Source organism: Nuphar pumila, chromosome 15 (genome assembly GCF_984573655.1).
Source record: "Nuphar pumila chromosome 15, dmNupPumi1.hap1.1, whole genome shotgun sequence".
In the NCBI taxonomy this organism is placed as follows: domain Eukaryota; kingdom Viridiplantae; phylum Streptophyta; class Magnoliopsida; order Nymphaeales; family Nymphaeaceae; genus Nuphar; species Nuphar pumila.
Genome location: NC_143263.1, coordinates 18390965 through 18417904, shown reverse-complemented (window position 1 = coordinate 18417904; position 26940 = coordinate 18390965). Strand labels below are relative to the sequence as shown.

The 26940-nt window shown below is 35.5% G+C and overlaps 1 protein-coding gene across 2 annotated transcripts; it reads left to right on the top strand.

Annotated features, from left to right (window-relative positions):
• The first annotated feature begins 4609 nt into the window (after window positions 1-4609).
• LOC149814694 (putative bifunctional methylthioribulose-1-phosphate dehydratase/enolase-phosphatase E1 1) lies at window positions 4610-26940 on the top strand. 2 transcript variants are annotated; one of them, XM_089988340.1, is made up of 12 exons: window positions 4610-4861; window positions 6134-6270; window positions 6884-6979; window positions 11744-11863; window positions 12985-13074; window positions 22639-22821; window positions 23070-23225; window positions 24045-24194; window positions 24274-24375; window positions 26073-26182; window positions 26327-26445; window positions 26619-26940. In XM_089988340.1, exons 1-12 carry the CDS (start codon window positions 4657-4659, stop codon window positions 26708-26710), a joined length of 1560 nt encoding a protein of 519 aa, XP_089844466.1. In that variant the 5' UTR covers window positions 4610-4656; the 3' UTR covers window positions 26711-26940. The 2 variants fall into 2 exon arrangements, with proteins under 2 accessions (XP_089844466.1, XP_089844467.1); XM_089988341.1 differs by lacking the exon at window positions 12985-13074 and having other exon boundaries at window positions 4611-4861.

The following is a 26940-nucleotide window of genomic DNA, read 5'->3' as shown; positions in this document are numbered from 1 at the left end:
GATCCAACTTCTCCTATAGGATTTGGATCCAGGTCTATCAACGAGGATTCTATCCCTTGAGTTTTCAAACAAATCAAAGTAATTTAAAAGTATGAAAATAAAATAATTTAATAAAAAACATATACATCATTAAAAAACTGAATATGATGAACTTTGCAAATCTCAAGTTTATGAACAATAACAAGTTTATTAAAGTATATAAAATAGAGCCAAAATATCAAAATAAACTAAGCCAAGAAGTCTTAGTCTGTCATCCTTGCCTCGTATCCTGACCCACACTCTACAACTGTCACTACTCACTTGCACCCCATAAAAAGGGGTCAGACTGGTGAAATCATGATAGATAGATATACCAAGTTTGCACAAAACTATATAACATCAAAACATATATTCTCATATAGATGATATAATACATAAGTTCATATATCCAATAACAAAACAGTTACGGAATATTCATAATGAAAGCAATACAATATGCTAATATTCATTTTGACCTCAGTCATAAGACAACTTCCTTTAAGCTCATAGTTTTGGCTACAACTTACTCAAAACTTGTAAATGTTCGATTGCATTGATCCGTTTAGACTAACTGGACATGTTTTTAATACAAAGTTGTGTGATTTGTATAGTCTTTGTTTCTCTTGATTTAAAGGGTCCCTCGGGTACTTGGGTAACATAACATTGAAACAGAACAAAACACTTCGGGTGTTTATTATGCTATGATATTTTAAATTGTATGAAGGTTTTTCTGTATGGAAGTCCAAGAGGGCAACCCATGGCTGGGGGATAGTTATCACTTGACACTTGCAAGACAAGAAGTATGATGTATTCTAAACTAACTGCAATAGTTGGGTACTATCACCTATGATACATTGATAGCACCAGTCTTCTAACCCTCGAGTGAATGAAGACCTATCGAGATGTCTTGCTCCCATATAATATTAAGAAAATAGGTGAATCTATGGGGGCCACTCAAGGTTTGTACCACTATCCTCTTCAAAATATCACTTGAAGACGTAATGGTTATGAGGGTTATCTATTTCATAATCATTCATTTTTGCTTTGGCGTCTTGAACCAGTCGAGCATCTCACCTATGACAGTGTCATTATTTATTTAGGTGTGCATCCGTATAAGTATTTTTGGGATTTTTTCACATCTCGTAACTACACGATTTATGAGGTAGAAAAAATATGATAAACTAGTATAATTATTCAGTATTATTTCATACTTGTTAGTTCACATGTATTCAAATATTATACTTTTGAATATTGAATACACATACTTATTATTTTATTAAATACTCTGAGTTTGAATTGTGACTACATGAATTGTGAAAAATACAATATTTTTGTATGTTTTACAAGCTTTATTTATGTATGCATAGATTTACGTGTTTTATGTATGCATGCATATATTTACATGTTTTACGTATACATGCATGGATTTACATATGCATAGATTTACGAATGTATGCATGAAATGGATTTACGTGGTTTAAATACATATGCTTCAAGTTTCAAATTATGAATGTATTGAATGCAGATTATTATCATGCTATAAAAATTGTAATTGTAATGTGAAACATGATTCTTATATGTTGTCACAACTTGAAAATCTGTTCATACAAAGCATGATGTCATACAATGTTATCAGACATGCAAGGCGTGCATGCACGTACTTGAATGCTCATAATGGAGCATATGGTTCGATAAAACCAATATGATGCCTTAAATGATTAAATGACATATGTGACATGTGAATTATTATTTTTGTATTGTGAGACATCAAGACATTTTTGTACACTTATTTGAGGGTTATGACAACCTTTAAGGTGCGACAATGCACCAGGTTATGAGAAAAACATATGCACACTTAATTTTTGAGATTGTCTTCATAAACAAGATGCTCAATCGATTTAAATACACTAGAATATATTAAATGAGTTGTGATAATATACAAACAACGATAACCTACCCAGATGGGGTAGACAATACCTAATGATATGTGACATATGCAATATGATAAATCTCCCTGATAAAAAGTGAACCTAATAACACATTCACATTTTGTTTTTACCTGGAGAGATGATAGGTGGTACACGCTCTGATGGACACTATTGTTAATTATTATACTTCTCGAGTAACAATAATTCAAAGTTCTTAGTTATCGAAGTTAGATTACAGGGCTATCAATAATTGTTCTAAGTGGTAGATCAACTACTTTTGCAGTAAGTTTAGGATGCATCATTATTTGTCTTGGCCTTTGGAGAGTTTTATCTCGGTCAATACACCGTCTTATTTGGAGAGGATTCAACTAATTATTCAGAGTATTAAAATATATGACATAATAAACCCCCGAATGATCTCAATCTGTCTCTATGTTTTCATCTTGTGAGTACCCGCATGTAGAATAATATCAAAACAAAAATTATGTTTATGCAACTATAGAAAAACATGCCTTGTTAATATAAATCATTGATTTAAACAATTGCATGTTTAATGACATTAACTTTATAATATCTTTGGTAAACCACTTGTGACATTGTGGTTAAAAAAGGTAAACATTCGGGTATAGGTTTGTAGTACCCTACAAGTTTATGAATGCCCGATTGATATATACCTTGATTATATTGTTAAATGAATGATATAACTCTTTGCGAATGCATGATATTTTTATACCTACTAGATTGAATGTAGTTTGATATCTTATATGTAACATTTTTAGGTAATGAATAACTGTGGATGCAATAGACTAATAGGACAACAACATAGACCAGTTTTTATCTTTTCCTTTTTGAGTCCTCAAAGATTGTTTTACTAAAGTTCATAACTCTTTTTATGTTTAATGTCTTTTTGATGGATGGATTGAAAACCCTTTCAATATTTTGGATGATCTATTTTAAAATGAATGAATAGTTTGCAAATGATGTTGTATTTTTATAATAAATGGCTGTAAATAGGCACATGCTTGTAACCTGCTCAAAGTTTGCTAATTTAGATCAATTAAACGATTTTTGCTGTGCTATCGATTTGATTTCAAAAAAATCAATTAAAAAATTTAAAAAATTTCAAAATTTTAAGGCATTACAAACATCCATACTACAATTTATGAATTATTGTATTTTTTTTATGAAGAATGAGGAAACCACCGTGGAGATAATAGACTAGTCGCGTTGGCTAAGCCTGCCATACTTATGGTAACTTTTCCGATGGTGTAAATCCATGGTGAACCCCTTGCCCGAAGGGAGTGGCCTGACTTCAGTTGAGCAAAGGCTTATTCATTGCCTTCGTTAAGGCAAGGAGTTTGACACTTATGGGATGGATTCCTGATCACCTTCCGTCTAGTGGCCCTCAACTGCACCAAACCCAACCCCTTGGGTCATGAATTATTGTACGTTTATCTATGATAAACTAAAATATGTTGGAAATAAAAAAAATAAAGAAAATAACTATAAATTATCAATTCAACATCAGAATTCATGAAAGTCTCTCCGACCACTATCGATAGGAAAAATAAATCCTGCTTCAAATAAAAAAGATCCCTTTCCTTAAGATGGGTTCCTTCTTATGTTGATCCTACCCATCCAGCTGAAGCATCTGGATGGCTAGGATCAGTCCATATAAATGTAAAAATATGGACCAATCTTAGCGGTTGATTGAATGGTAATTAGGATTGAATGCAGAATGAAACCCATCTTATGTCAAATAATGGGAATGGTACACACTTTTAATATGAATATAAGGTAGATCTAAATCCCAAATTAAATCTGAATACACAAATTTCAGAAATCAAAATAGATCCAAATGGATGCATTAAACCTGATCACATCTGGCATTGCCCAGCGTAACACAACCACCCACACCGGCGTGCTGGAAATGGCCTAAGACTAAACGGATCTCAGCCCCCACAAAATTGGGAATGGACCCATAAGGATCCGAGTTGGGGATCAGTTTTGGAACCGATCTCATTGTGTTCATAGAGCGTGCCCGCTTCCAACTCAGTTTTACATGTCAATTTAGAGGAAAAAAAGGGGGCTCAACTTGAACTTGAATAATAGTGGTGCCCCATATCCAGGCCCTCAAAAAGAAAAACCTTTTTGTTTTTTTGAGAAAATATTGAAAATATCGGCAAATATAAGCATTGAACAATATAAAATCTATATAAACAATATGATGAAAATATTAAAACGTTTAAATCTGGAACTTCTAAGGTAGGCATCGAGATAACATTGTGATAGTCACAAAGTAGACAATATTTTCAAAATATCGTGGTATTTTTTGAAATTATATTGGGTCGGAATCTTTGTGATAATATATCGGCGATATTAATTTGTTCCATAGCTCGGACCCGCACCCATCTGGACCCAGCCCGAGCCCGTTTCAGACTCCAGTTCACCAACCACCTGAGACGTACCGGCGCCCATGCAATGATGCAGTGCAAGTCAAAAACAAGTGTGGGCCCACCGCCACCCTCACCAACCCCACCAACCCACAAGTGTGGCTGGTCAAATGGTCATCGCTGTCAGCTGACCTGCTGGACCCAGCACCATAATACGGTGCACGATCCTCCACTTATATCACACAATATCCACTCTGAAATAAATTCCACTAGTGCTGTTACACACACACACACACACACACACACACACATCATCGATGGGGGTGAATGGGTTGGCCTTCCTCTCGTCTCAGGCGTATCTTGAGAGCAGCAACGTCAAGGAAGCCAGAGACTTAGTTTCTGAGCTGTGCAGGCAATTCTACACCCTTGGATGGGTTTCTGGGACAGGTGGCAGCATCACCGTGAAGGTCCACGACCCTTCTGTGCCCAAGGATCAGCAACTAATATTGATGTCTCCTTCAGGTTTACGCTTCTTCCTGATTTCTAGAGATGCCCATCACTCTTTCTTTGATCTTCATAGTGGAATTCTTTTCTTTTGATAATTTTTTTATGGGTGTTGGGGAAAGATGGGGTTCTGGTAAAGTGGGAAATTGGGTTTTAGGTGGAACAATGAATTCTTTGGAGGAATATGTTTTTTGGGCAAAAATTCATATGCTTGCGTTTTTCTTTTTAATATTGCCCGTTTGTTGGTTTTTTTTATTCATATTACCTCTCTTGGTTTGGAGTTTATGCTTTTTAGTTGGGATGTAGAAAACCCGAAATTTTGATTATGGAGTTTTTTGTTTGCAAAATAATTGTTCTGTATGAAATGTTTTCCCTTATTTTTCATATTTAAGATTTTTCACATTTTTTATGATGGTTGTAACATATGGGAGCATTTGAATTGCAGTCGGTGGTGTTTAAACTGCTAGTTTGATAAATCAGTTGTAAGTGGTATTCTTCATGTTTAATTCATGTTCTATTCCTTCCCTTTAAAAGTAAAAGTTTTCATTTGGTCTTCTAGATTAATCCTTCTAACGGAAAAAAACTGAATTTTGAGTTGGGTTAAGTCAATTTGCTTCTATTACGCTCTTCATGAAATCAAGCATGCATCTTTACCATACAAATATTTGAAGGAATGAAATTTTGCCGTTCTGTTTATTCTTTTCATTGCATTTTCACAGTTGTTGGAATTCAGTTTTTATACTGTTTTTTGCAGATACCGTAATATATATATTTATGTTGCTTAGGTTCTTGCAGATACCATAATATATATTTATGTTGATTTCATGGAGGGATCTGCCTAGCCATATAATGATTCAGTTGTGAGAATTCGTTTTCAATGTATAATATAACAAAAAGGTTCTAACCTTGCATGGTTTGTTGGTTAGTTGCTGCGGATTCTGAACTAAATGATAGTCTCGTGATGTACTACTTGATATATAAGTATTCCACACATCTTGGTGTTTTCTGGTGAGAATTAGATGGGTTTTGGTGTTCCAGTTATGGATCATGGTAGTACCTGATTGTCTGAATCAAGTCTTTCTTTTCTGGTTACTTCAGCTGAAAGTACAAGCTCTCTCTCTCTCTCTCAACTCACCTCTAATGTTCTTAGTGTAGGGCAAACAAGGCAACCATTAGGACAAGGAAAACAAACTGAAAGAATAGCATATTGCAATCTTTTCTTTTAATTTTTTATTTTAGTAGAATCGACATCAATGAAAAAGAAACTTATTTGAGAATTTTCATTTTCAGGAGTTCAGAAGGAAAGAATGGTTCCTGAGGATATGTATGTGCTATCTGCGGATGGTTCAATCTTGTCAACACCTTCTTCAAAGCCTTATCCACATAAACCTCCTAAATGCAGTGAATGTGCAGCTCTATTCATGAAGGCATGTTTCTTTTATTCATTTCTAATGTTACTCTGAGGCCATTTTTCATGTGATTGTTGTACTTTTTGTGTTTTATGAATATTGTTACAAATAATGTAATTAATTCAGAATCTTATATATATATAAAATCAGTTGGGCACTGCAGTTTTTATGCTTTACTATTGTCAAAGTTGTATCATGTTTGTTTAAGTCGTTTCCGTTGGATGGAGGGAAAAGAGAGGTTATTTTCAGTATGGAGATGCCATTTCCAAGCCACAAGTTACTCTGCTTCCTTTACCAGATGGCAGAGGCACCAAACCTGTGAACCACAGAAGGCATGCACATGCATGCATATTCTTGCTTGTACACATATGCAAGCACATGCAGACAGCTGCACTCACACATGTACACACACACATGCACATGAATGTTCACTCATAAAGATGCAAGAAAGGAGAAAGATCTTGATCTCTTTGATAAGAATATACGCCCCATAATAGTTATAGAAACAGTTTTATGTTTATGGAATTTGTGCCTGTTTGATGCATGAAGCAGAGTGCATGCAGAATAAGTCAGTTTACCTGTTGATAATATGGTTTCATGGATGCTAACTGGAAATTATTGGTCAAACCAGGCTTATCATATGCGCAATGCTGGAGCTGTAATTCACAGTCATGGAATGGAATGTGCTCTAGCAACCTTGCTTCCTCCTTTTGAAAAGGAGTTCCGGGTGATTACTTGAACTGTGCTTGAGTATAGTCAGATCAATTTACTACTTGTTGCTTTCCCCTTATGCTTTCTGGCGATTCTGTAAGCTGGAAGCAAATTTCTGAAATTTGCAGAAAAAATAGCTTCTTAATATCTTAAAAATCTGTGAAAGAATTTGGTGGGGATATAATATTAGCTTTCAACTGAAAAATCTTGTGTTTGTTCATAAACCCAAAATAAGGCACTCTCATGTAATATGTAACATTATGTAGAAATGCATTGAGCAATTTTACTTCACTTTATGTTTTCTTGGGCTTCAAAGTTTGAAAACGTGGTAATGTTTGATACAATATAGAAACCAAGAATGAAGATATATATTTGAAAGTTTGCTTCAAAAAATAAATGATCAAAGATTTTAATCATTCTACCTACCATTTTGAAATTAGTGCTAGTCAAAGGAAAACAAAGAAAATCTCAGTACATTGAAGATAATTCTCTAAGTCCTCATTACATTTCATGGGAGTTGTCCTTGAACTCTACCTATACAAAACTGAGATAAATTTTAGACCAAAGCACTTGATATTATATTCACTTTTGCTATATGAAGATATACTGGGGATCACTATATGTGGCAATAGATCTGTAGATGCCAACCTCCAAGATGCCCTTCTTGTGCTAGTCTTGGACATAAAGGGTTTATCAAATTTTTTGTGCCAAATTGCTTCTCTTTAGTCTATGGAAGGTTTAACAAACCCTGGTAAGAACTTTTTCATCGGCATATCCTTTGTACTGCTGCCAACCTTGTCCTAATCCATTCTCGATGTTGAATGAAAGAAATTGGTTTTGAAGGCACAGGTTGGCTAAGACAAATGTCTAACACCATATACTAGTATCCAAGAATGTTATGTCCAGATATAGGCCTTCTAAGAAGTTCCATTAGGATTGCAGGTGTATCTCCATGGAAGAAATTGGAGACATAGTGCATTTATTTGAAGTATAGTCACAAATTTTTCAGACATTTTGAAAATATCGTGATATTATTGGTATTTCAAGGTCAGCCAATGTTTTCTGAGATTTTCAAAACATCACCAAAGCCTAAAATATCATGATATTATTGCATTTTCTTGAGATTTTCAAAAAACATCTTTTTTTAATATATTTTAAGTATTTTTTTGATATTTTAAAACATTTTCTAATTGTTTCTTTATATTTTTAACCTTTTCTAATTGTTTCTTTATATTTTTGCAAGAAAGTATTACAAAATATATTATTTCTTGTCTTTTTTATTATTCATAGCTTTCGATATTTTCTTGATAAAAATCACTTTTTGAAAATATCTCCGATAAAAACCCTTGCTGAGAAATTACCTTGAAAAATACAGATGACTATGATTTGAAGTATTTCATTTTATTAGTACCCTTGTTTTAGTGAGCATGATCCAAATAGATAGATGTTTGCAGTAGGGACTGAGTGATCTGCTATTAGCCTCTTGGATTTATAGGGATTATGCTAGATATGAAACTGGCAGTTGGTGGTGACATGCTTTGGCTAGGATAGAGTGATCAAGCATTCACAGGTTGGCCTCCACATTACAACTCACCAACTGCCATGTACACAGTTAGTTTCATCTTTGCACCAAGGTTACCGGAAGCGCCATAGCATATGGGCAAGCGCGCTTCCCCAAAGCACGTTTCAGAAGTGCAAAACGTGGTGCTTCCGAAACGTGTGGGGAAGCGCCAAAAAACATTCTTGCTTTCCTCTCGCTTCACCTTACTTTTTTTATTTTTATTTTGTGTTTTTTTTTTCTTCTTTTTTTGCTTTCCCCTCGCTTCGTAGGTTGCTTCTGGTTTACTTCTTAGGTTACTTCCGAGATGATTCCTGGTTCGCTTCTAAGTCGTCCCACACTTCCCGCTTCTGCTTCTCGCTCCCGCTTCCCCGACTGGCAACTTTGTTTTGCACAACCATGACATGTTAGGTTTAAACCTGTTTAGTGGAATAGACTTGGGAAGCAATGATATTGTATTACATTTTTCTGTGGTGTCTACTCATACTTCATACCCCATTTTGGTGTTCCCATCACCTTCTCTTCTGTTCTATTAAAATATGCTTTGTAGGTCCATAATGAGATTATACTCAAGATTGTTAAATGCGATGAGGCGAAGCGAGGCGTTGAAGCGTAAGCTTCATGATCAAAATAATAAAATATATAATATTAATAAAAGAATGATAATTTTAAATAAGAAACTACTAGTTAGTTCATCTTTCTTTCATTTCCGATCTGAGATCCATATTTCCGATCTGAGATCCATATTTTCGATTCTTTTAACGACTCCACTGTTTCAAACCTGAATCGGATATCACTACTAGAAGGGAATCGTGAATCGCCAATCTGAAACCTAAATATGGAACAAATCAAGCTCCGACTCTTCTATCTTTTGTCCCTCTACCCTCTAGTATCAAACAGATATCCGATTCTCCAGACTAACACAGAGCGCCCTCATTTTTCTGATTTTCGCATATCAGGAACCCCAAAAAAGGGGAAAAGTACACCGAAAAATCCCAAAATCAGCCAAAAGCAAACTCTAGATCTAGATTCTATATCAGGATAGAACTTAGACCGAAGAGAATCCCTCGATTTCGGTATCAATGCAAAAAGCATAAAGAGATTTTTCGTAAGAGTAACAAAGCACCCAAATCCCCTCATTTTTGCATTTGAAAACCCCGAAAAGGGAGAAATACATGAAGAATCCCGATATCATCCATAAACAAACCTCTAGATCTAGATTCAAGATTAGTAGAAAAAAAATCAGGCCAAAGCAAATCTCTCGATCTAGGAATCGATGCAAAATCAAAGTGAGCTAACAAAAGAAAAAAGAAAAAGTAGCAGGGTTTCACAATCTACTTACTCGACGAGAGATCCACGCAGAGAGTCGCATCCCGAACACGAGACCAAGATTCGGAGCAGAGCTTCGACTGCATCCCGCAGCGACTCCCCGAGAACAAGCTCAACCCCAATCCTAACTCCTCCGCCATCTTATCCACACGATGATCGCGATTGAAAGAAAAACTCCAAACCTTCTGCTACTTCCTCCCTCCTCGACCTTCACTGCGATTTCTAGGGTTTTCTTCTTTCCTCCCTAGCCTTCAGAGAGAGAGAGAGAGACGATGATGATGGTGAGAGACTCTGTAAACCTGATGCGTACGCCTTAGAAGTGAAGCAGGCCTCGATGCGAGGCGTGCGCTTCACCCATGTGAAGCATGCGCTTCAATACTCAAACGCCTCACTAAAGGGCCTTAGTACCTTGAGCGTGCGCTTTGCCTCTGAGGCGTACACTTCAGGTACTGAGGCGTACGCCTCTCACAACACTGATCATACTAGTCGAACATCTGATTTCAGAAAGAATGATCAAATATCTCTTTTATTTGTTAATTTTCTTGGGAGAGGATGTCAAACATCTTACTCATAGCTAAACTAGAAAAAGAAGTTTCATGTAATATGAAAAGTATTGTGTTTGCAAAGATGCCATGTCTATGTTTGGGATCTTCTGAATAGAATAAGAAGACATGCTCACCCTAAACTTTGAAAAGAAGAGAAGAAACATTAAGAGTGCTGACCAAATTGCAAGTCTTGGCTGGGAAACTTTTATACACCTAACTGGTAGGATATGTATATGGGAATGATGTATGGTGTTGAATATGTTAAATATTGCATCTTTTTCATATATTATATTATATATTTTTATGTAGAATGTATCTAGGTTCTTATGTAAATATTTTTTATTTTGTATTTATTTAGGTTAGGAGGGGCAGCTTGATCTTTTTGACCAACTAGGTGTTGGAGCTCTCAACATCTATATTTCTAGCTGTTGGGAGCTCCCAACACCTAGTAGGGGACTCCCTCTAACCCCTACTCCTTGTATATATATATATCAAGTCCCTTTTTCTCTAATGCATTATTCTTGATGCATTTTCACATCAATAAAATATTATTTTTTAATATTGTGAGTAATTCTCTCTTGTGTGCTTTCTTGTGTGGTCATTGTGAGTGCTTTGTTGCACTTGTGTTCTTGCCCATAAGTGGCACTTCTCTCTATTGGATTCCATTCCATTTCAGAATCTGGATCCTGTATCCCAGCTCAAAACTACATTTTTCAGCATGTTTTCAGTGTCTAGGGCATCAGCATTCATTAAGGGTTCATTCATATATCCCATTTACCAAGTTTCACCTCAAGTTGACTTTAAAACCGGCTGAAATACGGTTAGATTCACACAAGACTGTAACATATATGCCCTGTCTTTTTGAGTTTTGGGAATGTGACTCCATTTTTTATTGATTCCTGATGCTGTTCTGAGCTGAAACTTGGTCCTGGCTTTTATGCAAATTGCCTGTATTTTTTACACCTAAAATGTCTAAAAATTATAGCTTTAATAGAGAGGTTGCCATCTCTCGTCAGCATGAGGCAGTAAACCCAAAGTGCCCTTGCAGCATGACCCAGGACTCAAGAAATATAGCCATGAACTAGGGGTGTTGTATCATTCTTTTTCATTGATTCCCTTGAAAGGGTTTACAAGATTTGTGGTTGGATGTGTTTTTCTTTATAATGATCGAGAAGCTATAGATGCTTCATGATTATGTGGTTATCAGTTACTAGAGCATATGTAACTTGAATGCCATTCTTGTCGGTTGTTTTAATGTGAATTGTTGCTAGTGTGTGTGTGTGTGGGGGGGGGGGGGTGTCTCTGTGTGCATGTGTGTGTATATGAGTTGCTGATACCATTTTTGCAGATAACTCACATGGAGATGATAAAGGGAATCCAAGGACATGGATACTATGACGAGCTTGTGATCCCAATAATTGAGAACACTGCTCGTGAAGCGGAGCTCACAGATTCTCTTGCTGAAGCTGTAAGTTCTCATTGCATACTTCCATAACAATAAAGAGTTCTATTGTAACTGCAAGAGAAAGAACTGGTGTACTTGGTTCTGGATTAATCTGTTATTGTTTACTAGCACAAGTTTTATTTTTTAAATATTTTATTTGACCACATTGGACATTTTTACAAGAGTTTGGGGTGTAACTTTTGGCATGGAATTTCTTCCAAGAAATCAAAGAACTGGTTTTTGTTGTCTTTACTGGTAATGGGAATGAGGAAAAAATAAGAAAGATACATCTAGAAGGAGTTGGCCATGCCTAGGCTGGGCCTAATGACAAGCCATGGGCTGATTGAACTGTGTCGACCTGTGGCAGGCTTAGTCAAAAAACAGACATGAGCTTGGTCAGACCTGTCCCTCCTGTGTTTTCTCCTTAATAATGGGCTGGGCCCTTACACGGCCAGGTACTTCCCAGTTGTCCTGAGCTAGTGTTGGGCTTGATCAGGCCCGGCTGTCAATGGACTTCTTGGCCCATACAAAATGGGGCTAGGCTGGCCTGTTGCTCTGCCCTATTTAGGAAATAGAAAATAAAACAAACCTATGATGAAGTAAGAGAAGACAAATAGAATAAAGTCACAATTTTCTTTCTCTCTTCTATTCCATCCTCCCTTTGGTCTTCTTATTCTTCTATATGTAGTTGAGTTGGATCCTTCCCACCCCCACTTTTTTTGTTTCTTTGCCCTTTTAAAAGTATGGGTTCAACTCAAGGTTTCTTTCTTTTTAAGTTATAAACCTTGATGATTTACATTAAAGTCAATCCTGTACATCATAATTCTGAAATTGAGATCAAAGCCTTTTTGTCGGTTACATGATGTATAGCTGTATTGCATTTTGCTATATGATTTCTTAGATTTTTTCATATCAGGGTTGTGTTCTTCTTGTACTTGATTGACTTGACATTTTGACATGGGAATTCAACCTATAATCTCTTTATTTAGATGTCGCTTTTGACAAGGGATTTAAGTAAAAGTTATGAAGATGTTTTGTAGTTTTAATTGGTTTTCTGCTTTCGCTTTCTCAAGAACAAAATCAGAACATGCAGGAAAATTTTCTTGATATATATTGATTAGTGTAGTGATTGCACTGCATAACAGATTGCAGCTTATCCAAAAGCAACTGCAGTTCTTGTACGCAACCATGGAATATATGTTTGGGGAGATTCATGGATCAGTGCCAAAACTCAGGTTTTTGATCTACTGTTTCTCTACTAAATCTTGGATATTGTTAATTGAAGCTATGGTAGCTTGCACTTTCATTAGTTAGTAATAGTAGAGTGTTCAAATTTCCCATCGTGTGGTGCTGGTTTTATGGAAGATATCTAGGTGAACTTCTTGAACATGGTTTTACTTGCTACCCAATTTGACTATACGTGCATTGTTATTGTTGGCTTGAAGTTGCCTTTTGGTTGTCATGGTTGACATTGGCAGCCTGTCATTTGTCCAGCCATTGATACGGTTACTGCTTCTGGTGTATTTTCTGTTCATGCCCAGGGTTTAATCCATGGCCTTCTACTACACGCTCTCCCCATGTGCATGCTCACGTGTACTCGTACACATGTATAGAGGAAAATGGACCCATATGTAGAGTGTTAAGAATGGGGGGTAATATTGATTAATAATTAATTATTTGTTGTTGTGTTTAGGCCTGCTTTACTATATGGTACAGAATGTTGGGCTGCCAAGAGACATCATATTCAAAAAATGAGTGTAGCTGAGATGCGTATGCTGAGATGGATGTGTGGAAATACAATAAAAGATAAGATTCGGAACGAGGAGATACGAAAGAAGGTAGGCGTTGCACTCATTGAAAATAAGATGAGAGAGAATCGTTTATGGTGGTTTGGACATATTCGGCGAAGGCCTAATGATGCTCCAGTTAGAAGGATGAATAAATGGGAAAATATATTAGTTAAAAGAGGTCGGGGTAGGCCTAGGAAGACATGGATGGAGGTGATAGGAAAGGATATGAATGCTTTGAACCTCACCGAGGACATGGCATTGGATAGAAATGATTGGAGGAGAAGGATTCATGTGGAAGACCCAGAATGATTTTCTTTTTTAGTTCATATCGCCGACCCCAATTGTTTTGGGATGAAGGCGTAGTTGTTGTTGTTGTTGTTTTGTTGTTGTGTTTAGAGCCACTGAAATCTGCTAATAGTACTTAAAAAATAGGCATGTCAGATAGTGTTGGTGGTAGTAAACATATAGCTAGTAGAAACTGATCAATTGAGTCATTCTGAGTTGACTCTTCATCACTTGTATCATCATCTTTAGCTAACAATTCAAACAGAAAGGAATAATCCACATTCTCATCATGAGATTTGAGACTTTCGAAACCACAGATTTTTCAAAAAACTCACATTTCTGGAAACATATAATTTGTCATTTCTAACATCATAACACCTAATTTTTTTTTGGGTTTCCGAATAACCAAGAAAAGCACAAGGAATGACCTTTGAGGAAAGCTTATCATTTTTATCCGTAAGTCCAAAACATTTACAACAAAAAACCCTTAACCTGCTATAGTCAGGTTCCTTCTCGTATAATTTTTCAAAAGGGGAAATTTTGTTCAAATTTTTTGATGGAAGTCTATTTATGAGATAGACCGAAGTAAGGGTTGCCTTAGCCTAAAGGTTTTTTGGAATGTTTTGTGAAATAAGCAAGGTTCGGGTTGTTTCAATAATATGCCTATGTTTTTATTCGGCTAATCAATTTTGCCGAGGTGTTTTTGGACAAGATTTTTGATGGAGAATACCATAACTTTCAAGATACCTCTTGAATTCATTTGAGAGGTATTCTCCTCCAGAGTCGGATTTAAGAATTTTTAAGTTTCCATTGAATTGATTTAAAATCATCATATGAAAAGTTTTAAAAGTCGAAAAAACTTCATGCTTATGCTTGAGAAAATATATCCAACAATACCTAGTGTAATCGTCAATAAAAATCACATAATATGAGAATCCTCCTTTAGATATCACAGGAGTCAGACCCCATACATTGGAATGAACGATTTCAAAAGGTTTTGTTGTAAACATGGATCTTTGATAAAAGGGTAAACTTTTCATTTTTCCAAGAATATATTCATTACATATAAAATCTCATTTACAAAGGTGTTTAACAAAAGACAAATATGAAATTTTAACAATATCGAGATGTCCAAGTCTCTTATGCCATACATGAATATCTTTGTTTTAAACAATGTTACAAAATTGATTTTTAGAAACTTGGAGAGAGTCGACATAGTAGAGATCTCCTTTCCTAGAGTCTTCCCCAATCAACCTCTCGGACCGGCGATCCTGTATCCAACATTTATTAAAAAAGAATTTTATATCGCAACCATGGTCCGAGAGTTGAGAAACCGAAAGCAAATTCAAATTTAGTTTTGGTAAGAATCTAATTTTTGGAATAAAAAAATCTTGTTTTTTGAAATTGCCTATTCCTTTAATTTCAAGAGATGTTCCATCCGCCGTCGAGACAAAAGATGAAAAAAAAATTTAGATAATTCGGAAAGGGAACAAGCACTTGAGGTCATATGAAAAGATGTACCCGAATCTAAAAGCCAAGATGTCTTACCGGGGGGTGAAGAGATTGTCATAGCGGCTCCAAAAATTTCTCCCTTGAGAAGAGGTTGAAGAGCTTCCATAATTTATTGTAGAGAAAGAGACACATTGGAAGAGGATGGCCGTTTTTCTGGTTGAGTTGTGGTAGCCATTGCAAGCAATTTCTTCCATTTAGGGCAAATTGGTTTGATATGCTCCGGTTCTTTACAAAAATGACAAGTTAGTTTGCTATAGTCTCTTTTTCCATTTTGCTCATGTCCTCCTTGATTTTGATTCTTGAAGTGAGGAGGTTTGTACGTACTCACATTGTTACCCGGTCTTGAAACGACATTCACCCCTTCACTTTCTTCTTGAATAGAAGAGGTAGCAAGGATGCTAGGGTTGCTTTTACTAATACCCATACAGGTTTCTTCCCCACTCAATTTAATAATTACATCTTCAATGCAGGGAGATGTGAAAGAAGAAAGAAGAGAGGACCAAATTTGTTCAAATTCGGGTCTAAGGCCATTTAGAAAGTTAAAAAAGCTATCTTCCTCTAGCTGTTTGTGTCTAAACTCGATAGCTTCACCACTCCATTTGGGTTCAAGCATAGCAAGCTCGTCCCAAATGGAAAACAATTCAACAAAGTATTCCCGAATAGTCATCTCATTTTGTTGTAGGGTTAATGCCCTCTTTTGAAGGTAGTACTTGTGTGATAAATCTCTTGATGTATACATTTTTTCAAGATATAGCTAAGCTTGATCTTGCTTTCAACGGATGAGAAAATCCAAGATAAAATCTTGAAGTTTCTTATTTCCCATTCGTCATGTTTTTTCTCTTTGCCTTTCTTCTCCTTCAAGAATCTTTATATCTTCTTTTTCGATAATGGTAATTTTTTATTCGGGTTCCGGTATCGAACCTTGAACATATCCCCAAAGCCCCTTTCCTTTAATATGAGCTTCCATATTACCGACCCAAACATGATAGTTTAAACAATTGAGTTTAAACCCGAGGGAGAAGTGAGAGTCTTTTTCGCCCATTAGAGAGGATAGAAATAAAAAACGAACACGTACCGCAATAGATTTTTAAGTTTTTCTTGACAAAAGAGATTTCTAAAATATTGCCTAAAGGAAGTGATCCACTCCAATCTCCAATAGCTTGAAGGCACAATTTTTGAGGCAACCAAGAATGTGAAAACCGCACGATCTTCCTTCAAACGTAGCTTTGATACCATGTAAAAGTATCTTTAACAAGATACTATGATCAAGACCTTAATATTCTTGATGATAAATACGTGCACACATGCACGATAAGCACTCTTTGAACACTTGTGCACAAAAGCACAACTCACCAAATCTCACAAATGCACAAAAGGCATAAAAGAATAAAAGCTTTATTGAGAAACACTTGGGCTTTGACCCAAAGCCATAAAGTTACAAGGGGGGAATACCCTTATTTATACATAATGAGAAGGACCTTGGAGGGGGCCAATTCATAGATGTTGGAGCCCCTCCAACGGTCACAATTGTGACCGTTGGAGGGGCCCAACGTCTATGAGAGTGGCCCCCCCAAGGTGTATTTGACTTTAGTCAAAATAAAAAGAAAATAAAAAAGAAGAAAAGGGAAAAAGTAAAAAGCAAAAATACAAGCATATTCATAAAATGAATATGTGCAATAATTGAGAAATGACTAAACTACCCCTACGGCTAATAATAAAGAAATATATATTATATATATATATATAATTAGGTAGATACATATACATATATATCATATATGTATCACCTTTTATATATATGAGATTACAATAATTGATACATAATAATTTAACAATATTGTGATACTTGTAGAAAAATCCAAAAGTATCATGAGATAGAAACTCCAAGAGAGATCACATCAATATATCACATACACACACACAAATGGGTAGAGGGTAGTGATTTAGTACATTCGGGTGTATAGCTTGGTCGAGTTGTTTTCAGGATGGTGAGGTTGGAAATTGATGTCGTTGGTGTAACAACCTCAACTAATCCTCGTAAAAATAGTGGAATTTAAAAAAAAACAATTGCGGAGACAAACCCAAGGATTCGAGGTCTCACAAATTTAATATACCAAACCACAAACAAATTGTGCATTGAATCAGCGAAGAATAATAAAACTTTATTAATCAATAAATAATGTCAACTAATTTAAAATAAAAATTGTCTATCATATAAGAGCCACTCTGTCAGAGAACCCAAAAATTAGTCAGAGTGCTCGCAGTCTCCAGTCCAAGACATTACTGAGCATCTGATCCTATAAAACAATTTTATGAAAACAAGAACCAAAATCCTTTGTACAAATTCCTCTAAAAATTAAAACAGTAAAGGAAATAGCATAAATTTTAGAGAAATATCACAACAATTTTCATAATCAACTTACCATTCAAGTATTTAACAAAATATCATATAATAACAATTATCATACAAAACAGAATAAGCATGAATGCATGAAATAATGTTAAACAGTAAATATGCATGATTTAATGTACATGCATGAATAACTTATTAAGTTATTTATCAAAGTTGTTTTTGCATGCATGTTCCTATTAAATGTACACAATTTTAGTGTATACTTTTTCTTAAACCCGCAGATACTCAAAACAGACATAAATTCTCGAAGTCTAAGTTAGGTTCTTAGTTGTAGATTAACACATAATTTATATTTTATTACTGGGTTTCATACTCATTCCTCGACCGATATCAGGAATTATTATCATCCATTGGAATATTAGAAATCAACATCTAATGTCGAGACATTAGTGAAATCAACATCCACTGATGTCACTTTTTTGGTATGTCAAAACTACAACTGAGTCAACAACACCTCCCTGGCCAAAGTGATTGAAATCTCTCTAAAACCGTGGTCGAGAAGTGAACTACCATATCAGGTTCAAGGGTACAATTGCACATGGAGTTTTAGTATCCTCACAGTTCCTCAAAACCGCCATCCAAGATTCTCACACTGTGGAAGAGATATCAAGGAAGAAATTAATTACAGTGTTTGGTCTCTTTTACCTTTTTTAAATAATTTCAAGTTCTTTATACAAGAACCGTTTTGCAAATCAACATGCAAAATCAATTTCGGGCCTTGGCCCACAAAATGTAACAGTGCAATTAATTTTGAAAAACTAATAATTTTCAGAAATAATTTTGTAATGCATAACAAAAACCAATAAGTAGAACAACACCTGCTTCTGGCCTTCACGACCCTCGGTGGTTCATATCTTACCACCAAAGCATCTCAAAAGTGATTTATGTATATTTTGCAAAATTTCAATGAACATGCAACAAACCTTGTTCAAAAACATGTTTACAATGCACATTCAAACACACAATGAATGCACAAAAAGTCAAATGTATACGCATGCAAACAAATGCTTGCAACACATGTTATCATGATCAATTTCATGCATATAATCATATTTATGCAAAAATAAAAAATAAACTTCAGATTCATGGCAAAACTATCTCGATTCAACGTACACGACACCATAGCAAATCTGATCAGTTTGCACATCAATACACATTGACAAATATAATTAGATTTCTCATACCCACATCCATTGGCATCCTGACCAGATTATACATGCACACATGCTGCCAAATCTGATCAGATCGCACAAGCACAAGACCTTGGCAAATCTGATCAGAACGCATAAACACACACATAAGCAATTTGATCAGATTACACGTGCATAACCAGTGACAAACCTGGTCAGATTTCACATGCACAAACAATGACAAATCTGATCAGTTTGCTCATGAGCAAACAATGGCAAAATCTGATCACGACACTGAAACTAACATGCAATCGAATTAAGTAACAATTTTCAAAGATAACATGTAGTCGAATCAATAAAATAACATATACACAAGTCTGATGACAGTCTTTAAAAGTAGCATATAGTTAGATTTGACAAGTCATCAATTAATCTATAGTTAAATCTGATAACAATTATCAAAATAACATAATCAAATTTTATAACAATCATCCAAAAATAACACGTAGTCAAATCTGATGAGTCATCAAAATAACACATAATCAGATTTGATAACAGTCAACAAAATAATAGAAAATCAGATTTGATAACAGTCAACAAAATAACATATAATCAAATCTGATCATAGACTGATCAACATATAGGCAAGTCTGATCTAGTCATCAAAATAACATACATAGGCTGATCTAAAAAAGCTTACAAGGAAAATAACCTGTTGGCAGGTCTGATCAAACACATAACATGTAAGCTAGTCTGATCAGACTGCACCCACACATATAGTGCCGATTTGATCAAATTGCACATGCTCACACGCCATCAGCAATCTGATAAGATTGCACAACATACACACATCAGTCTAGTCAGATTTGCTCATGCAAACCCATCGGCAGTCTAACAAGACTGCTAAAACACAACATAATGGCAAATCGGATTGGGTATGCTCATATGCTGGAATCGGCCAATCAGATCAAAATTGATTCAAACAATATTATTTATTTTTTTCAGAACATGAAAAAAAATCAACAAATACCAGATCAACAGGGCCATATATATATATATATATATATATATATATATATATATATATATATATTATATATATATATATATAAAGCATACATGGCTATAAAAATAAATCGACGGCATGTATATTATACGATATGCATATCCAAAAAAATCAATAAAAGCTGAGCACATGCTTAAACAGGGAAAAATCGATGGCATGCCCATATCAATAAAAAATACATGAAATCGTCACTTAATACAGGTACCTATACATAATCTTTTTTTGAATCAGATTTTTCTTTCTCATCTAAACTTACACATGAACCAGATTTAAACATATTTCTTCTCATAAGAACCTAGAGAGAAACCCATACCTTAATCGAAACGTAGAAAAAGATTGGAAATCAACGGATGTATGGTGAGAAAACAGATTTTTTTCATGAACTTCCTCTTCTTCTTCTTCTTCTTTTCTTCCTTTCTTTTTTTCTCTCTTCCCTTTTTTTTGCCTTTTTCCTTCTCTCTCTCCCCAACGAGTTTGGGGTTCTCTCTCTCTAACTCTCTCCTTCTCTTTCTAGAATCATGATTCTAGAGAGAGAAGAGTCCAACCCCTCTTTTTATATCTTATTTTTCTCTTTTTATTTTATTTTATTATTATATTCTTTTAAGGTCTATCTAGAGGGTGACGTCCCCTCTAGAGAACTCTATTAGAGAGAAGGTAGAACTCTACCTCTTCTAGATAATCCTCTATTTAATTAATTATTTATTATATTATTAAATATAATATCCCATAGAATATTCCAGAGGGTGTCTCCCCCCTCTGGAAGTCTCCCTAGAGTAAGATTTCTACTCCAGGTAGAACTCTACCTACCCAAATTAAATTTTAAATTGATTTTAAAGTTTTAAATTAGCCATATATGGATTTCAAATCTAAATCCACATCCAAGATCCAAATCCATATCCAAAATCTATATGAATCCTATCTGGACCATATTCTAGTTAATATGGGTCCAAATCCATATCAACGTGGATAAAACAGAGTGGATCCAGTCCGATCCAATCTAGAAAAGGCAAAAATAGAAGCGGGTTATTTTTGAAAAACACGATTTTTGGGCCAAATGTAACCTGATTTCAGAAAAACAAGTTGCCAACGTGCTCAGAATTACAAGACACATCTAACGGTATACATACCTGATTTTTGCTTTCGAATTTCGCCTGAATTTGACCTGAACTTCGCTCGATTTTTGCTCGAATTTAAAGGTTAAAAACAAATTTTTTCTCAAACTTTAATTGGCTCATCTAGGTCTTGTCAGTGGGCTCTGGGCCACACCCAAACCCAGCTGACGTCACCTATATTAAAAGATATTTTCCCATAATTTATCATTTTTATTAAATACTTAATTTAAAAGTCAAAATTTTTGAATTTAAGAATCATGGAAAAATACATGATATTACAGTTGGCACCATCTTGAAGGCATAGTTCCTCCTCCAATATTTTATTGTTGCCTTGACTGAGAACTAATGATAGTATGCCCATCTAAGAAGATAATTTGGATAGTGATAGGTAGGTCAATTTTAACCTTGGTTTGACCAGAAAAAGATATCTTTTAACCAGAACCATTGTGGTGTTGGGTTGGCCTGAGCAGCTGTAGCACCAACCATCATCGCTGGTTGAGGTTCCAGCTATCTTGTTCTGGTAACTTTGTTGAAGCATGAAGAAACCTGCAAGCTGTAACTCTACAATAGCCTTTTATTGTGCACACAGGCACTTTGATTGGGTTCAGAAGATTCAATATGGTGCACTATAAGGTGATTCTTTTCCGTGTTTCAAGAAATAATATCACTGCCTTGTGCATATCCTTTGGCAGCCTAGGTACAATTTTTCTTTGCTTCAGGTTTAACTGGCTATCTAGGACTCTGGTCATCTATCACTAAATCTATAAGGTGCATGTCTATCTAGCTTAGTCAGCATCAGGTTCTTAGTTATCTAGAAGGTCTATGTTACGTGTTGTTGAGGACCAGTGAGGACTGCTCACTTCAGCTTAGTCAATGTACCATCTGTGTTTCTACCTCTGCATTGCTCTACTCTATGGGGTTGTATACTCAGGATGTGCTGGATGTGTCTCTCTTACAACTGAAGGCTTTTTTTATGCATTTCAATCCAGTTCCATTCTGTAACAAATAAGTTTTTGTGAATATGTCAGATTTTGCAAGATTAGTTACCATGTCATACATGCATCAATAATTAGTTGAAGATGGAATTGGAGCATCTAACTCTGCTGCATATCAATGTTTATATCAGTATTTAAGGACCCTATAAGTGGTTCTGGCAAATTGAACTCAATCTGATGATTCTGTAGTTGGGACTTTATTCCCCTAGCCAATTCTCTGTGTGCTACTTGGGTTTGAAGAACTCTTGCACTGAATTAAACTGTGAAATAAAGTTACTTTTTGCAAGACTGGATAGAGTAGGTTGTTAACAGCGCTAATATTAATTCCAAGAAATGCAGTAGCAATTGTCATGCAACTAGTTTTTTCTTATCTCGTATTGTGTTCTTGTCATGATAGTTTCAAATAGTCATTCATTAGTTTTGTCTTTTACTGACATGACATGCATGAAAACTGGTTTTCATTTCATTGCCTATAAATCTGGATTTATCCTTGCAGGCAGAATGCTATCATTATCTCTTTGATGCTGCTGTCAAGCTCTACCAGATGGGTTTGGATTGGACCAGTCCAAGTCATGGTCCACTTAACAAGGAACTAGGAGCTGTAGGAAGCTGTGCCACACATATAAATGGGGTTGTAAAAGCTGCTCAGAAGGACAACCATGCAGGGGATCCATACTGGGTGAGTTTATATATATATATATATATATATATATATATATATATATATATATATATATATATATATATATATATATATATATATATATATATATATATATATATATATATATATAAGGAAGTTAATGAATCAATATGTACCAAAAATTGCAGTTTCATCAGGTTCATAGCAGAAACTCATTTGGAACACTTACCTATAAATATCATGTGCTTTAATTTCTTATTTTGTCTGCTTTATGTATTTTGTAGAGCTGCATTCTACTCGACATTGAAGGTACAACAACCCCAATATCCTTTGTCGCAGACATTCTGTTCCCATATGCACGTGATAATGTGCGGAAGCATTTGACTGCCACTTATGAGAGCAAAGAAACTCAAGATGATATGAAGTTGTTACATGCACAAGTAAGATTTTGTTGCTTTTGTTTCTGATCATCTTGGGCAAGTACCTGCCTATATAGTAAGGTTCTTTTTGGTTCATTTCTTGGTAATCTGCAGATAATCACGTTGGACATTTCTTATTGTTAATATGTATTCATGCAGTAGCATGAAGTGTGTTTTTGCATATCTAAACAGCGTTACAGAAGCATGAATTTCTATTATAGAAAATGTGGCTACATGTGCATTTTTACAAGTGACTTTACATTTGCTGTCACTTATTTCTATTTTATATATTTCCAGAGTTTTGCACGTCATCCATAGTAGGATTGAGGCATACTGTTGAAAGGATCACAATGGCAATTATTGTGAATGTCATTCATATATATATATATATATGAAAGAATATTTTTAGCTATAAAACATCAAAAGTCCATTCAAGATCATTAGACTGCTGGCATTAGTCCTCAAAAGGAATCCAGTATTTGGGCTGATGAAATAGAAATGCAATAAATTATTATCATAGACTTGTTGGAAAGATAATAAGGAAATGCATGAAACCCTTGTGAATTTTTTCCTTTGGTTTTCGTTAAAAACAAAAGTTAGTGTTACATTATGGAAAAGCCAACAAGGTGAGGTTAAGATATATAAAGCTGCCATGTAGAGAATCCATACAGGGAATGGTACAAAGGCTGATATAAATATTTATAGTAGGGAGATGAAAAAGTGCATTTAATGTTTAATTAAGCGAGCAAAAGCTAGATGGACAGTATAAGTTCCCATACAACATGAGACGAATATATAAGCGGTCACTTAGATATTCATAAAACTTAATGTTTTGTACAGGTAAAGGAAGATCTAGAGCAAGGTGTTTCAGGTTCACAAGCCATACCATCTGAAGATGCTGGTAAAGAGAAAATCCTTGACTCCTTGGTGGCCAATGTACAAGAAATGATCAAGGCTGACAGAAAAATTACTGCATTGAAACAACTGCAGGTACTAGAACATGTGTGTGTGTGTGTGCATCCATATGTTGCAAACTAATTTTTGTTCCAATTTCTGCTTTTATGTGCAGGGTCATATATGGAGAACGGGTTATGAGAACAATGAACTGAAGGGAGTATTTTTTGAGGATGTGCCTAAAGCTCTTGCTAAGTGGCATGCTATGGGCATCAAGGTTCTTATCTCCCAGTCCCACATAGTTATTTACTTGAAGTTTTGAGTTATGACATTTTTTAGTATCATGGACTTAGAATACAATGGATTTGTCTTACGGTTGAGAGATCTCATGCCACCCTTGTGACAATGTAATTTGCTAACATCATACATTTTGGCTCTAATCCCCCTATGTCCGTATGGGACTCTGCCCATCTTGCGTGATTCTTTGATACTTGTTATTAATTTGTGTTGGTGTAGTTCTTGACACTATCAATTTGATATTTTGATTCTGTTAAGTAGGGGTGGCCATCGGTCCGGTCCGATTAGACCCCAACAGGTCCAATCCATATTCCTGCCCGTGCCCGGCCTGACCCAGATACAATTGGGCTCAGGCTCTGGGCCATTTAGGCCTGACCTAGTTAACGGGCCAGGCCTGTCGGGCCCGATCAAGCAATTGGGCTGGGCCCGGACCGAGTTTAATTGGGACGGGGCTGCATTTTGCTGCCCGAGCCCGACCCGGAATGGGACGGGTACCCAACATCCCATTGGGCACCTGGCCCGATGGCCACCTACTGTTAAGTGAGAGAAATTGTTATTATTGAAATGAGAATGCAGCTTATAAAATCCACTTTTGTTTTCTATACATGTCTATTTTTTTCCTAAATATATAGCTCTTTATTCATCTGCTTCGTATACAGGGTTTGGACAAATTTTGGTGGAACATAACAATGGAAGATTTACATGTGATAACCAACTAGGTTTGACTATGATACTTAGATGGACAGCATTAGGTATATATTTGCTACAATCATTTGCATGTGCAATCTAGTTGGGATCTGATGATGCAAGTTGTTTTGACTCAGTCCAGTATCATAGATGTGTTCAGCATGCTTGATTTAGTGGGATTGACCCTTGGAGTGGGTGTCAATGAAAACATGTTTTTGTGAGTCAAAAAATCTGATTCATTTATGGCCATTGATTTTTTGATTGCCGAAGAAAACCTGCTCCTGTGTTGGAGGCAATCCAAATGCTGATCCGCACTAAATGCATCATGTAGATCACATCCATGGGGTCAAATTCACTAAAACCCAAAAGATGAGGAAAAAAAAAAGGTTTTGCCATGTCGTTTGTACATACAAATGTTTATAGCAAATATATATTCACAACTTTATCATACTATTGAGTACATATAGTTTAGGGCTAAAACATGCTCATAATAGTAAAAAGATGAAATGTAACTTAAAAATTGAGTGGATTTTTTGAAAGATGCTAACTAGTCTTGCAAATTGAGTTGTTCTTTTTTTTTTAGTTGTTCTTAAAGTATCCTCTTAAATAATCAATCAAATAAAAAAGTAAAATATTCAAACTCGATGCACATGTTTAAGAAGCCAAAAAGAACTTTGATAATTGGCAGACCAACAGGGAGTTTTGGGAAGTGACTCAACTCTCAACCTAACATAGAAGCATGATAGTTGGTCTTCTCCAGAGATATAAAGAGCACAGCGTGCAATCTCGCTTATAACTATATTGTTATCGAACTAGTTAACCATGATCATTGTGTTCCAATCCTTTTATCCATGTATAATGTACAAAATATATCCATTTCATAAAACTCATTTCTCAATATTGTCATCTTAAAGTTGGTTATATTGGATAGTTGCCTGGAAGTTTGGGACTTTTTACCAAATACAAGTTTATGCTGTCATATTCTTGCAGGTATACATATATTCAAGTGGTAGTAGGGAGGCTCAAAGGCTTATCTTTGGAAATACTGCACATGGTGACTTGAGGAAATATCTATGTGGTTTCTTTGATACCACAGTAGGGTAGGTTACCTTGAATAACTCCTTTGTACATTTCAAATGTCATGATCCTTGCATTACCCTATATTTCTCCTCTGCTTTGTTACTAGTTGGTTTTCTTTCTTGTAAGCCTTGGTCAAAGTTAAGCTCACTCTTCTTTTGTTAAAGGAACAAAAGAGACACACACAGTTATATTGAAATCTGGAAATCTCTTGGAGTAGACAAGCCATCACAGATTCTGTTTGTGACTGATGTCATTCAGGAAGCAGAAGCTGCAAATGCTGCAGGTAAAATAATTTAATCAATATCAAAGCTAAAGTTTCCACTGTTTTAATCACAAAAATGGTTGGTATTAGTAGTTGGATCTTATTCACGCCATTTCCTCACATTGCCAGTAAACAAAGATCTGGCTTACTGTTATTCCATTACTCATTATAATTCTTTCTCCCTTGTCTTTTAGGTTTGGAAGTGATGATCTCAGTGCGGCCGGGAAATTTCCCACTCCCAGAAAACCACAAGTTTCGGACAATCCAATCATTTGAAGAAATCTAGTAGGCGGAAGATTTAGCCCCAGGTGGTTTATACTTATGTATTGATTTGTATCTAGGCGAGGCAACAAGGCTGCATTTCGGTAAATCCGTCTGGTTAGAGAAATGCATTATTAAGTAGTTGGGATTCATTGGTGATAATAACAAGTTTTAGAAATGTTGTTTCTTGAGAGCATCACATAAATTCAAATGTATGCATCATAAAGTTATTGGTATAGCGCTTCTGCCTTGTGA